Raw genomic sequence first — 15,674 nt, 5'->3', positions numbered from 1 at the left:
GGGAGTCCTTTTCCGAACGTTTCAGTTAGAAACACAGGAAGTTCCATTGAGCTGTTTCCTGTCTTTATATAAAAAAATTTGTTTTTCCTCAGCTTAAATACTCCCAATGAGTAGCTAACTATGAATATAAATTTGTCAATTTACAGTTGAGGTACTGCACAGCTCAGAAGAACTTCTATATATTGACAGCAAAATCTAACTTTACTTTTTTTTTTTTTTTTTTTTTTTATTAAAATCAGAGCACAACAATGGAAGAAACAGCTATATGGGAACAACACACAGTGACTCTTCACAGGGTAAGTTATTACAACAATTAATTCTGTATGCATAACTCAGGATACTGGCAGCTTTTGAAAACAATAGAAAAGAGCCAGATGTCAGGAAGCAAAAGAAAAGGAAACTGGTTTTGTCACATTCCTTTGTTTAAAATTAGAGTTGTTGTAAATTCTCTGCTCAAACAGTAGTTATTGGTAAAACTTGCCAAGAAGACAACTTTTTACCTAGTCACTCTTGAGCTTGCCTAAGTTTCTTAGATAACTTTTTTGTACATATCCCCACGCAACTGAAAATTATGCTGAAGTGTGTTTCATGCATTGCAAAGCTAAAAATGTGTTGCAAACGCTTGTTTAGCTGAAACTTTTATAGGACAGTGTAGTTAAATCTAAATAGAATAAAATTTCACAAATAAAAATTTCTGTTTGAGAATAGTTTGTACAAATCTGTACTTCTGAGACACATACTTTGACCATGTACTGACCAGAATTGGCTAGAAATTGTGTGTTTGAGGCCTCAGTCATCTGCCTGTGGTGACCTGTGGTAGGCAGAGTAGATCGCTTTTATAAATTGTCACGCTGTCTGGAGTGGCTCACGACTGAGTGTGCCTACCTCAGGGCAGACTGTCAGAAAACAGGGCAGACACCCCAAGCTGGTGGTGTGTTCTATACGTACATTTCACCACGCCAGTGACAAATGCAAACTCCTGGATCACAATACCAGTCTTACCATGGCTTCACAGACAGTCCCCTTAGATTCTCCAGTCTACCTTGCCACTCAGACAAACTGGACTTTTATGATAAAAGGTCACTTAAACCAAAAATCACACCACATCAGGTTTCTCCCAATTCCAAGAGGCCAGTCACTTACCCCAGATAAATTGGTACTCTGGATCTTACACCAAAGAGAACACTGGTAGCCAATTCTATACTAAACTAACTAACGATTTATTAGCTAAGAAAAGGACATAAGAGTTATTGAGAGGTTAAAGCAGGTAAAAATATATGTACAGGTGAGCCAGTTTCTAATTCCAAATAATGGCAGTGATGTAATAAACAGCTAGTTTCCCAAAAGTCTTTGTCTCTGGTCAGCTCTGCTTAGCATCTGGTACACTTCCCTGTAAGAGTCCAGAGATCCAGGATCTTTCCTTGAATCCATACTTAGAGCTTCTTCAGAAAACAAGTTGACAGTGTCACTACCCACATGGGCTTTTCCTTTGATGCTGGAGAGTAAGGCATGCATTTTGAGTCTTTGATCTCCGATCATCACACACACTCTTCTTAGCGCATACGCAGCATGCCTCAGGTGGCACGTGACCAGGATTCATCACTGAATTTGGTCTGCTGGTTGGATCATTAGATTACTTGGCTTGGGCCGGCTACTGACGGCGGCCGTGCGATGGGAAGGCTAATCCATGGCCCCCATCACACAAACTGACCACTTGCTTTGAAATTAGCACTTTTCTGTTAAATTTCTTTGTTACGTTCCACAAGGCTTCTTCCTCGTTTGATAGGTTATTTAGTTACAGGAGTATACACAATGTAAATGTTTGCTACTACATTATACACATAATTAACAAGTTCACACATCATTAATAACAAAATGACTTAATTCCATGTAAATTTTAAATTGATTGGACTTCAATATCATTCGTAACACACATTTTGATTATTCTTTTAATGCTGTGACATTAAAAACAATTCACTAATGCAATATTTTATCTAATATCAGCATTGATAATGTAAATCTTTCCAGTAAAAAAAAACAAAAAACAAAACTCTTGAACCTTTCTCTAGCACTAATGTGGTCTAATGGATTCCCACCATCCTGTACTAATAAAGGGTTTATAGTGCACCGTTCACCCCACATACATACTTTTCAAGACATTGGGTTTGCCTCTGGAGAAAGTATGCATATTAGGATTACATGTATACGTCAGGCTGGCTGACTCTTGCTTCAATCTGCTCTGCAGCTGAGAAGTAATCCTCTTCCAAAGCATCATCATAGGATCAAGACTAGTTCTAAACTTTTGTTTCTTAAATTTGATTGCCTTGTTACATTACTGCTAATCTACAGAATGTGTTCTGAACCTCGGGGGGAGATTGTGAAGGTGAGATGGAAAAAGACCTATAGAAAACAGTTGTTAAAGTGGAAAAGATAGTAAAGTCAAGAAATAAAGAGAGAAGGACAGAAAGGGGAAGTAGACACAAATTGATAAATTAGACTTGAATAATAAGTTCAGGGGGAAAAATGTGAAAGTTGGGAGTGTGTATGGATCATAGTACTGAAACCTGTTAACTTCCTAAATAGATTAATAAAATGATGATGAAATTCTTAGAGGGTGGAACTAGTCCTTTAAGAGGGAAGAAGACCGTGTGCCTGTGACTTATCAGCTAACCCCCAACTGGGCTTAAAAGAGGGCTCCTGGGCCCTACAGCCGGAACAGACCTGGTTAGTCAGAACCTTCTTAGAGTACGGACTGAAGCAGTGTCTACATTACAAGTGCTATAGCAGCACAGCTCCAGCTATGCTGCTGTAGCACCACAGCATAGATTCTTCCTACATCAATGGAAGGGTGATAGCTAGGTCAACAGAAGAATTCCTCCATTGACTTAGCTACATCTTCTCTAGGGGGTTAGGTCAGCTTAATTATGTCGCTCACTGAAATACATTTTTTTACACTCCATAGCGACGTAGCTAGGTCGATGTAAATTATAAGGTAGACCAGGCCTGAGTCGGTCAAGAAAAGGGCAGGTCAGAGCTGGTTGGGAGTGAGATTGGCAGGTGAAAGCTGCTAGAGACTGGAAGGAAGCTGTAGGTGGGTCCTGGGGAAAGGCTGAAGGCAGGAGATCAGCAAGAGGGGTTTGCCAGTTGACTACCCCAAGCCGGAGAGCTAGGGCTCAGAGGCTGAAGGCCAGAGAGCAGCAGCAAGAGTCGTCTGCTGACTTTTTTATGATGGGAAGCCAAAGCCGAAGGCTGGAGAGAGCTTAAAGCCAGTGGAGGGGCTTAACCATTGACATCTCTGTGGAAAGTTGGAGCCAGGGGAGGGTGAACTTCCAGCACAGAAGTTGTGGGGTTTCCAACTAGGAAAAATGGGACTGCACTCCAGCTGGAAGGGCTGAGGTGGCCGTCCTGCTAAAAGGTCAGGAGAGCACAAATGAAGAGCCCAGGTATGGTTGATGATGCCGGAGTGTGCTATGTAGGGCATATAGGGACTAGAGGATGTGGATTTTAAAGACTGTATACATTTGCTCTGAGAAAAAGACTGTTCTGGGACTCTTGTTAGGGACTGTTTTGCAATACATTTTTGTAATAAACTGCACCCAAAAAGGAGTGGTAAGGAGCAGAAAGAGCCTGGTGTGGAATTAGTGAGGACTCTGAAAGAGGGAAACTGATGCAGGTGTACTTGTTCAGCAGCAGCCCTACAGCTGGGGGTTGTCTCAGGAAGGGGCTGCCCTATGATATAGATATATCTATGTATGTGCCTCTTCATCACTAGTTCAAATCTTGCTCAAGCTGGTAGTGACGGAAAGTTGTGAACATCTGATATTGAGTGTGTGACGGGTTGCCCCCTGTCCCCTCCGGGGTTCTACCTGATGTATTGGGGTACCCTGAGCCCGCCAGTTCTGCCGGTCTGGGTTCCCTTACATTGCCCGGCTGAGTCAGGCCCTCAAGCCTCCTCCAGCACACACACAGGTAGGGCCACACCCAGCTGCAGAAAGACACTGAGATCAGCTCTGCGTGGGAAGACTCAGCTCAGGAATTGACCAACACTCAAGTGCACACCCCCTCTGGTGTGTAAACCCAAAATTGTATTGTCTTGCGCTGCACAGAAATCTGTAAAGTGTGAGCTCATGAAATCCACCCCCTCCCTAGATATGCACAGCTTTCTCTCCTCCTCTCCCCCCCCCCCCGCAGTTATGAATTCAACAAACTGGTTTCAGAATAATCAAAAACAAATTTATTAATTACACAAGATAGATTTTAAGTGATTATAAGGGATAGCAAACAGATCAAAGCAGATTACCATAGTAAATAAACTCAGTTTGTAGTTTTTGTTTAACACACTAGAAAGGATATAAATTAGCAAATTCTCACCCTGAGTGATAAACATGCTGGCAGATTCTTAAGGCACAAGTTGCCTTGGCTTTCCCAGGTTTTCATACACAGGCTAAAGATCCTTCTAGCCTGGGACCATCACTTCCCACAGTTCAGTCCTTGCCCCTCAGGTATTTCCAGGTGGGTTGTTACAGGGAGAGTGAGGTATCTTCATGATGCCATTGTCCCCCTTTTATATCTTCTTCCCACTTGCTGGAAAGCTCTTTTGCTGTGACCTGGGTCAAACAGTTCCCATTCTGTAGGGCTATATCTGAGAGGTTTCTATTGTACACAGTTCCTGGGGTAATCCTTGTGCTTATGTACATTTCCCCAGTAAGCCATTAAAATTGTTTGGCCTTTTTACTGTTGTACCTGAAAGGATGCTTGTAGATGTTTTTCAACCTCACAACATGTTTCAGTAACACATATATTGCCAAACTTCATAACGTCACATATGACGATAACACATACAATCCAACCAGATATTAATGTCAAGTAGATTGACTTTTAGAATGATACCTCACAAGACATACTTTGTACAAAACATATCCTAATTACATGACAGTGGTGAATATTGGGGTGTCAGGGTATCAGAGTGGTCTAGCTTACATAATATGGAGGACCCTTTTTGGCAGTCTTACCACAGAGTGGAAAAATGGAATAGTCCATAAAGAATGAACTGCCCTTTCAGGCCTAAAGATGGATTTCTCTCAGAATGTTCAAGGTACATTAGCACAGCAATTTGATTAAGTTTGCATTGTCACTTTCATTGCTGTGCATATGTAGGACTTAATTTTCCAGTGCTCTCAGTCTATAACTTTTCATTTTGTTCTTGTTTCAAAAAATAAAAAATATTTCAGGTAGTTGAATGTGATAAGGTAAGGTGATCTTTACTTCTTGGGTTTTAGGTTCAAATCCTGGTGAGGTCATGAGTGAATTCATATTTTAAATCATTCCCCATGAAACAAACCCATAGTGAGCTTCCTTCAGTTTTGTTGTCTGGGGCACTGTCAATAGCTGTGAACATTAAAGAAGTACTGAGTGACATACAGGAAGGCAGTCATGCAGAGCAGAATGCTGTTTTTATGCGCCTCTGAATTTAGCTTTCACTATAAACTACAGTGCAATGAAGTGCAGGTGCTGCCCTTCCAAAAGTTTTATTTAGCAAAAGACCTGGAGGAGCTGCTGCCTTTTTGGAAATGGTTGTATACTGGAATTTTGCAAAGTGGTGTATTGTTTCAACAAGGCCTCTATTTTCATTAATAGAGCAACAGCACTATACTAAATATATAAAACTTGATAATGTTCCTGCTTGATATCAAAGTGCTGTTTTAGTATGTGTTCATGCTTTCTGCACAACGTTAAAGTTGTTGGACACTTCCCATTTTCCAGAATGACATGCTCCCATGTCTAAGCACACATGACGGAACCATACTGTTCTACCCACTAAAAAGGTTTACCTACATCCACATGTTGAGTAGTTGGTGGTCTTGTTGTCCTGCTGTAAACCACAAGGCTTAACACTGATAGCAAGAACTTAGCCTGTACTAAAAACCAAATGCAAGCCCCTCCAATTGTTAATGTGGGATTTTTGGTTTTGTTTAAAAATATTAAACCGGTCACTATTTGGGATGGAGATGTGAAGGAAGAGGTAGCTTTTAGAAGGTTTTTTTGTGGTTGGTTGTTCACTTTCAAACTTTGTCAGCAACTCAGAAGCTATCAAGTAGATGAGGTGGCTACCATATAACCTTACAGTACAGGGATATAAGAGGCCAATTTTTGATCTCAGTCACAGCCATCAATCTTCAGAGCACTAAAACAATGATGTAGGGGGAAAACACCTCCCCAGGTGTTATGGGGATATGGTTGCATGACTTCCTTGCCCTCTCAGTAGTTCCATGAGTCCAGACTCTATAGACCTGCTGCAGATTCCATCCATATAGTCTCTGACGTGTTGGCCTTCAAGATTCAAATTTCCTTTCACAGGAGTAAGAGACTAAAAAAGCAAATTCTATAATAATAATAATAATAATAATAATAATAATTAATGGAGATATCCCATCTCCTAGAACTGGAAGGGACCTTGAAAGGTCATCGAGTCCAGCCCCCTGCCTTCACTAGCAGGACCAAGTACTGATTTTGCCCCAGATCCCCAAGTGGCCCCCTCAAGGATTGAACTCACAACCCTGGGTTTAGCAGGCCAATGCTCAAACCACTGAGCTATCCCTCCCCCCCTAGAGGAGCTCATCCTGAAGCAGCTGAGAGCAGCAAGTTAGTAATGAATTACTCAGATGCAGCACAGAGAGAGGTCCTGCAGAGATGGATCAAACTGGAGACACCCCCTTTCCACACTAGATTGGCTGCTCATTGTATTTCTCCAATAAATATTTAGACTGCTGGCACAGTTCCTCAGAATTGCCATGATTTTGTTCATATGCTTTCCTATAAGACCTAAATGCTATTAATATGTGTATTATGGAGTGAAGCCAAGTAAGGCAGTGGAACAGACTGATTTCACAGTGTGATTTTAGCTTTATGTATTTTCATAATTCCGTGTGGACTTTGATAGTGGAGTTTGGTTTGATACTTCGTAGTGACAAAAGATGGCTTGTTTATCTAAGTGGGCAACAGATGTGGCAGGGGAAATTTTTTTGCCAGTTTATTTTAAATTGATTCATATGACATGTCTATCAAAGATACTTTTATAGCTCCCGCTATCATGGTATCTGAGCGTTTTACAGTTTTTGCCCTTCTTGATGGAGAGCAAATATCTTCATTTAGGTTCTTTAAAAACTCCCTGAGCTCTAGTGATATTCAACTCCTCTGACTTCAAAGAGGAAAAATGGTGACTGGCAAGGATCTTGTTGCTGCTAGCAGCTTTGCTGTGGACAATTTTTAGATACTATGTCTGTTACAGGAAATGATAGCACAGTTGTTTCCCATATTTGTTTTAGAAGTTACTTTGAGGGTGAGTCAATACTGTGCAGCATAACTTTCCTAACATAAAATTTGTCTGAATCAGTCAGAGAACCATATTTAACTAAGGATATAGCTAGCACAGTTTCAACTATACAGACAAGGCCTAAAACTTTCAAACATACTTCTCAAACAGCAAAAAATATTTTGCTGTATAACACTGGATGGCACTACACCTTAGTGATTAAGGACTTAGAACTACAGTGGAACCTGGCTAATTCATACTAATGGCTGAAAAATTGTTGTGAATTACAGAACTGCATAAGTTAGGAAATAAACACCAGAAAAATGCCGCAAAAATGTATGATAGAACATACCGTATGTACATATTTTCATTTCTAGTTTAGTTTTAATGTTGATGATCCTAGTAAAAGTAATGTGCATTGTAAAAAGAAATACTTAGGGTATGTCTACACTACGAGGGTAGTTCGAATTCACTTAAATCGAATATGTGGAATCGATATTGCAAAGTCGAACGTGTGTGTCCACACTAAGGACAGTAATTCGACTTTGTGAGTCCACACTAACGGGGCAAGCGTCGACATCTGGAAGCGGTGCACTGTGGGCAGCTATCCCACAGTTCCCGCAGTCCTCGCTGCCCATTGGAATTCTGGGTCGAGCCGCCAATGCCTTCTGGGTAAAAAAATGTGTCGAGGGTGCTTTTGGGTAACTGTCGTCATCCGTCCATCACTACCGCCCTCCCTCCCTCCCTGAAAGCGCCGGCGGGAAATCAGTTAGCACACTTTTCTGGTCAGTGACAGCGCGGACGCCACAGCACTGCGATCATGGAGCCCGCTGCGACCATCGCTGCAGTTGTGGCCGTTGTCAACGCCTCGCAGCTTCTCATCCACCTTTCCCAGAGGCAGATACAGAGAAATCAGGCGAGGAGGCTGCGGCACCGCGGTGAGGGCCTGAAGTATGAGAGTAGCACAGAGCTGTCAGAAACCACGAGACCCAGCACCGAGGACATCACGGTGGCAATGGGTCATGTGGATGTTGTGGAACGGCGATTCTGGGCCCGGGAAACAAGCACGGGCTGGTGGGACCGCATAGTGCTGCAGATCTGGGATGAATCCCAGTGGCTGCGAAACTTTCGCATGCGGAAGGGGACTTTCATGGAACTTTGTGAATTGCTGTCCCCTGCCCTGAAGCGCAATGACACCCGGATGCGAGCAGCCCTGACTGTCCAGAAGCGAGTGGCCATAGCCCTCTGGAAGCTTGCAACGCCAGACAGCTACCGGTCAGTCGCGAACCACTTTGGTGTGGGCAAATCTACCGTGGGGGTTGTTGTGATGCAAGTAGCCAACACAATCGTTGAGGTATTGCTCTCAAAGGTAGTGACCCTGGGAAACGCGCAGGTCATCATAGATGGCTTCGCCGCGATGGGATTCCCAAACTGCGGTGCGGCTATAGATGGAACTCACATCCCTATCCTGGGACCGGACCACCAGGCCAGCCAGTACATTAACAGAAAGGGCTACTTTTCAATGGTGCTGCAAGCACTGGTGGATCATAGGGGACGTTTTACCAACATCAACGTCGGATGGCCGGGCAAGGTTCATGACGCTCGCGTGTTCAGGAACTCTGGTCTGTTTAGACGGCTGCAGGAAGGTATTTACTTCCCGGACCACAGAATAAGTCTTGGGGATGTGGAGATGCCTACAGTGATCCTCGGGGACCCAGCCTACCCGCTAATGCCCTGGCTCATGAAGCCCTATACTGGCGCCCTGGACACAGAAAAAGAACTGTTCAACTACCGGCTGAGCAAGTGCAGAATGGTGGTGGAGTGTGCTTTTGGCCGTCTCAAGGGGAGATGGAGAAGCTTACTGACTCGCTGTGATCTCAGCGAAACCAATATCCCCATTGTTATAGCAGCTTGCTGTGTGCTCCACAATCTCTGTGAGAGCAAGGGGGAGACCTTTATGGCGGGGTGGGAGGTTGAGGCAAATACCCTGGCTTCAGATTACGCCCAGCCAGACAGCCGGGCGATTAGAAGAGCCCAGCGGGACGCGCTGTGCATCCGGGAGGCTTTGAAAGCTAGGTTCCACAGTGAGCAGGGTAACCAGTGACTGTTAAGTTTGTGGACACAGAAGCTGAACCTGCCCCCATTTATTTACCCAGTTTATGTTGACTATCCTCTCCAGCTACATACCCCCTTCACCCTCTTCCCAAAAAATAAAATCAGTTCTATTTTCTTAATGAACACCGTTGTCTTTATTACTGTTTTCGCGGGAATGTTTTAAACCTGGGACGCAGACTGTGGTGGGGGGCGGGTGTAGTGTAGTGATGCAAATGATGCCTCTAAACTCCTGGACTGACAGGCTCCGCAGTGGTGGACTGGTTGTTTCAACGGAGCCTGCCAGCCGTCCTGGGCGGGACTGCGTGTATGTGTCGGCTCTGTGACTTTGTGGCAGGGGGAGGAGGGTTACAGATCCCCTGCTGTGTGGCTCTGTGATCCAGGATAAGGACCGCTGCATAAGATCTGTAACTGCCCTCCCCCGCCACAAAGTCACAGAGCAAACCCCCCCCCCCAGAACATGAAAACCACCTCCCAGACTGACCAGGGTAACTAGTAACTGCACTGTGTATGTGCCCTGCTGCTGGACCTGCCCCCGCCTCTGTACCCTGGTAAAGGTGACTATACTGTCCAATTACCAACCACCTTCCCCCCCTTCACACAGACTCTCCTCCAAAAGAAAATGATGGAAACAGTAATTAACAGAAACGTATATTTTATTAGTAACAACACATGAAACAGGGGGGTTGGAACTTGGACGGGGGCTTGTGTGAGGTGGGTAGGAAAGGACTTTTCAAAGTTTGGGGAATGAGAGCCTTCTAGTGCTACAGCACTCTGCAGGGGTGGAGTGAAACTTTTCACGGCCCCTGCCGCCCCTCCTTCTTTGGACTTTGGGTGAGGGGGGTATGGGACTTGGTGGCGGGGGAGGGTGGTTACAGATGCACTGCAGCGGGGCTCTCTCCTCCTGCCTCCGGTCCTGCAGAACATCCACAAGGCGCCGGAGCGTGTCCGTTTGCTCCCTCATCAGTCCAAGCAGCGTTTGAGTCGCCTGCTGGTCTTCCTGACGCCACCTCTCCTCCCGTTCCATGTTTGCTCTGTGCATTTGGGACAAGTTCTCCCTCCACTGTGTCTGCTCGGCTGCCTGGGCTCGGGAGCAGAACATTAGTTCAGAGAACATGTCCTTCCGCGTCGTCTTCTTCCTCCGCCTAATCTGCGCAGCCTCTGGGACTGTGATGCCACGCTGGGTTGGGAGACAGTCGCAGATGTGGCTTTGGGAATGGGAAAAAGGGAGTAAATTCCTCAGAAAGATAAATTTAGTTGTGAACGAAGAACATAGTCTTTCTCTGTGAACAAGACCATGCCCTGCACCTATCACATGCGCACTCAGGACAAGGTCGAATTTTCGGCCCTTGCCTTCAGTGCCTGTGGTCTTGCAGTGGCGATCTGAGAAGCGGGGCAGGACACCGGAATTTGTGTAGCAGGCAAACATGGTAAGCCGTAGACTTGTGGCTGCTTAAAACTTTAATAGTAGCACTGGCCTCCTTTCACATTGAAAGCAATGCCAGTCTCTGCTGCCAGCAATCAGGCAAGCATGAACTCTGCCCCTGTCCCACCCCCTTGCGGCTGTCCCAGGGAAAGATCCCTGTATGCTGCCCCTCTCCCGCCTCCACCGCGTGGCTGTAAAGCAGTCCCAATACTAACATTCCCCTACCTAATTCAAAGCAGGGCATCATGAGCGACATCACCCTGATGAGGATCTCGGACAGCGAGAAGGAACGGATGCTTAGGGAAAGCCTGCAAAAACCAGGGCCGTATGCCGCCATGCTCTGCAGGGCAATGATCCCTGAGTACTTGATTGTCTCCTGGCGCGGAAACGTTTCGTACCACGGAGGACCCAATAAGATCGCTCTCCCCAGGAACCTGATGAACAGGCTTGAACATTACCTCCAGGAGAGCTACGTTGAGATCTCCCATGAGGATTTCATCTCTATCCCCGGACATATAGACCGGATTTTGGTGTAGCTGCACTGGCAGGGACTAAAGAGTGGAGCGTCTTGGGCAGCAGAATCATGAAAAACCGGACATTGTTAGATTTTTTTTTTAAATAGTTGGGACTAAATAGTTAAGCGCCTAAGGCAAAGAAATCATGAGAAACCCATTGTTAATATTATAAATATTCCAGTTCTGTTAAAAATAAATGTTTAGATGTTTAAATCACTTCATGAAAAACCCATTGTTAATATTATAAATATTCCAGTTCTGTTAAAAATAAATGTTTAGATGTTTAAAGCACTTACTGCTTGATCCTTCCCCTGATTCTGTGTCCGGGGTAACGGCTGGGGACCGTTGGTAGGGGATCTCGGTAAGGGTGATGAAGAGCTCCTGGCTGTCGGGGAAATCAGCGGTGCAAGCGCTGTCGACTGCCTCGTCGTCCTCATCTCCTTCCTCATCTTCCCCGTCCGCTAACATGTCCGAGGAACCGGCCGCGGACAATATCCCATCCTCAGAGTCCACGGTCACGGGTGGGGTAGTGGTGGCGGCCGCACCCAGGATGGAATGCAGTGCCTCGTAGAAACGGGATGTGTGGGGCTGGGATCCGGAGCGTCCGTTTGCCTCTTTGGTCTTCTGGTAGCCTTGTCTCAGCTCCTTGATTTTCACGCGGCACTGCGTTGCATCCCGGCTGTATCCTCTCTCTGCCATGGCTTTAGAGATCTTCTCATATATCTTTGCATTCCGTCTTTTGGAGCGCAGCTCGGAAAGCACGGACTCATCACCCCACACAGCGATGAGATCCAAGACTTCCCGATCAGTCCATGCTGGGGCCCTCTTTCTAGTCTGCGATTGCACGGCCATCTCTGCTGGAGAGCTCTGCATCGTTGCCAGTGCTGCTGAGCTCGCCACGATGTCCAAACAGGAAATGAGATTCAAACTGCCCAGACAGGAAAGGGAATTCAAATTTTCCCGGGGCTTTTTCCTGTGTGGCTGGTCAGAGCATCCGAGCTCGGACTGCTGTCCAGAGCGTCAACAGAGTGGTGCACTGTGGGATAGCTCCCGGAGCTATTAGCGTCGATTTCCATCCACACCTAGCCTAATTCGATATGGCCATTTCGAATTTAGCGCTACTCCTCGCTTTGGGGAGGAGTACAGAAGTCAAATTTAAGAGAGCTCTATGTCGAACTAAATAGCTTCGTGGTGTGGACGGGTGCAGGGTTAATTCGATGTAACGGCGCTAAATTCGACATAAACGCCTAGTGTAGACCAGGCCTAAGTAATAAGAACCACGCAAGCATATACTATAATACGCAATCTTTTGAGAGATAAGGGGAAAGCACCAGTACTTTGAGTTGAAAAGTGTGTGGTTCAGTGAAGGTTCAGAATTCCTCAATGACTGATTTTCATTCACCAGTGCTTTAAGGCTCACATTTGTGCCCTGCTGGTAATTGCTTTATTGCAGGAGAATTGCAATGACGAAGTCTGCATTATAAAAATAACTTTACCTCCCTTCATAAAACACACTTTTTTTCATAAAGTAGTACATTTTGTCAGGAGGCAGCCGGATTTTAGGAATTCCCCATTGCCAGTCTGAAAATCCACATCTCGTTTGTGCTACTTTGAAAGTTTCTTACCTGCTCTTTGTCTGCTTCCCTTTTCCCCAAATGAGTGATACTTCATGGGGGTGCAGAGATTTAATATATTGTGCAGGATTGGGACCCAAGTGGATCTCGCTGGAGCTCCATTGACTTCACTGTGGCTCCACAAGACACATGAGTTTTACAAGGATTCAATGGTAGGGTCAGGGTCTTGGTTTGTACAGCACTTAAATTATGTAAATAGCCATGTAAATAGCTTCTTATTATTTAATCATGACTAAGGCCAGTGTTTAAAGTGCAATTCATTTCTGAGAAATGACATTGTGGGGTTCTGCATTAGTCCTTCAGTGACTTCAACATCAAACCTGCTCAGTTTACAAATAAAATGTGTGTTTTCTGGCTGCCACTCCTGCAAACTCAGCCGGGTTATTTCTGGCAGAGGCATCACCAACAGTAAACATTCTCCAATGGGATTTAGTGAATGATTTATTTGCTGACATGCAAGCTAGGGTGAAATTCCTCTTACTGTCTCAGAGCTATTCTGGCTTTTTCATGACTTACACTGTAATAATTTAGTTAAGTCAATAAAGTCAGCAGGAAGTGGATTTAAGTAACAAGGTGCCATTTTATACATAATTGCTTTTCAGAGCAGTACTATGCTTTAAAAAGTCAGAAGGTTTAAGTAGTAAATACTACACCTCTACCTCGATATAACGCTGTCCTCGGGAGCCAAAAAATCTTATCGCGTTATAGGTGAAACCGTGTTATATTGAACTTGCTTTTATCCACCGGAGTGCGCAGACCCTGCCCCTCTCCGGAGCGCTGCTTTAACCGCATTATATCCGAATTCGTGTTATATCGGGTTACGTTATATCGGGGTAGAGGTGTATATGGTAATACAATGTACTAACTCTACACCACTACTGTCTGCTGCTGAGCAGTTGTGGACTATTAATTCAAACCCCTTCTCCACATCAGGCAGAAGAGGGAATTGGACCTGGGTCTCCCACATCCTGGTTGAGTGCCCTAAGAATTGGGCTGAAAGCTGTAAGATGGGCACCACAGGCTGTTTTGTGAATCTAGTCCTTCATTTCCTTTATTTTTATGTGAAAATGTGCCCATTAACTAAACAAATCAGCATTTGTTTTATGAGAAATGAACTTTGTTTGACGAGAAATGAATTTTTGTCAACTTTCTGATTTGCTGAAATTTTTCACGTTTTGTTTGACCCAAACTGATTTTTTTTTAATTTTTCAGAACTGTCTGCAAACTGAAAAATCAATTATTCTCCCAACTCTGATAAGCATCCACTTTTTTCTGCTTATTCTCTAACAAATCAGAAATTGTAGAACAGCCTTTTGATTCTCTTGCTGCTTTCATGTGGTGAGGTAGTATAGTGTCTGCAAATGAGCTCAAGTATAAATCAAATAATGACAATGATTCAAGGCATTTTAAAAAAGATTTTGTTACATAGCTTGCAAGATGCACTTGTTCTGTTTTCAGTATATTGCTGTAGATTTGTACTGAGCTCATTTGAAAAGAGACAGAATGCTATTTTTAAACAAATCTAATTGACAAGAACACCTTGAAGTTTCGGGTGAAGCTCCACTGATGCAATCCTTATGAGACTCATTGAGGGGACATGCCCACCGCTGAACCTTCAGCTAATGCCCTTCCCATTGGAACCGTAAGAGGCTCATTGGCATTATCCCTGACATTCATAATTCTTAGGTTTATTCAGGGACCATACTCTCTCTGCTTTGAGTCTCAGCTGAAGAACTCTTGACAGACCATGACCCTTAGACTCACTGAGGAGCCCACCAGAGCCAGCGAGTCCAGGTTGCAGTTAAATTTTGTGTAGTTAAGACCAGTTCATATATTTCTCAGAGCATTTTTTTTCCCCTCACAACAGGAAATACTATTATTCTCAATCCATTGAGGGGAAGGGCTTGCTCATGCATACTGTGTTAAGCAGCAGTTTGCCTGTAGCCCAGATGCATCCTTCATCAGATGCTATTGGAGGCTGGCTGTAGTCTAGAGAAGACAAATTCTCCAAGTCAAATATAAAATTCCCAATATGGGTGGTCTTTAAAAGGCAACACAGTAAATTCACTTTTTTCCCAAGAAGAGGGGAGAGAACCTCAATGAACTTGTTTTCAGGAAAACACAACTCAAAATGCCTCTGATTTTGCTTCCTCTTTGGGGTCAGAGCACTCTTAATCCTAATAGCTGCAACCTAGGCATGTGAGTTCTAGTATTCTAATCTAGTTTTGTCATCAAACCTGATCCAGTTACTTAGAGTTCACCAGTTCTAGAATCAGGAACAGATCATCTATCCATGTAAGAGGTCTGAGTGTGCTGGTGTGGATACAGTACCTTGCTGAACTCCAGTGATGTTAGCTCTTAAGAGGTCTCTTTGAATTTTGCTTTGAAACACACAAGATCTGCTTTGACTTCTAAACAAGAGTATTTCTTTCTTTATTACACTCCCTAACATAGTGGGCTACTTGTTAGTTCATAAGAGATCTGGGCCTGCCTTTTGATAGTCCATCTGATAGCTGATATCAGCTAATTCTCCTCCTACAGAGAGATCATCAGGTTTTCTATACCCAGGAGCAAAGGTTTTTAGAAAGGAGTTCTACTTATTTCCCCTGCCTATCTTGTGAATTTCTTCCAACTTGGAATTACAGTTTGTGCTCAAAGCTGGTAAAGAATGTTTG

The 15,674-nt window shown here is 44.3% G+C and overlaps 1 protein-coding gene across 1 annotated transcript in view; it reads left to right on the top strand.

Moving 5' to 3' along the window:
• Window positions 1–238: 238 nt before the first annotated feature.
• TJP1 (tight junction protein 1) overlaps window positions 239–15,674 on the top strand; it is a 117,132-nt gene continuing 101,696 nt past the window's right edge. The window contains exon 1 of the mRNA XM_024198507.1: window positions 239–296. Within this exon, the coding sequence (XP_024054275.1) occupies window positions 249–296 (48 nt within the window). The 5' untranslated portion in view covers window positions 239–248. The remainder of the gene's footprint in view (window positions 297–15,674) is intronic.

The sequence above is a fragment of the Terrapene carolina genome, unplaced genomic scaffold (assembly GCF_002925995.2).
Source record: "Terrapene carolina triunguis isolate 2854851 unplaced genomic scaffold, T_m_triunguis-2.0 Scaffold67, whole genome shotgun sequence".
Taxonomy (NCBI): Eukaryota; Metazoa; Chordata; order Testudines; family Emydidae; genus Terrapene; species Terrapene triunguis.
The sequence above is the reverse complement of the archived record's forward strand: the minus strand, read 5'-3'. Positions and strand labels throughout refer to the sequence as shown.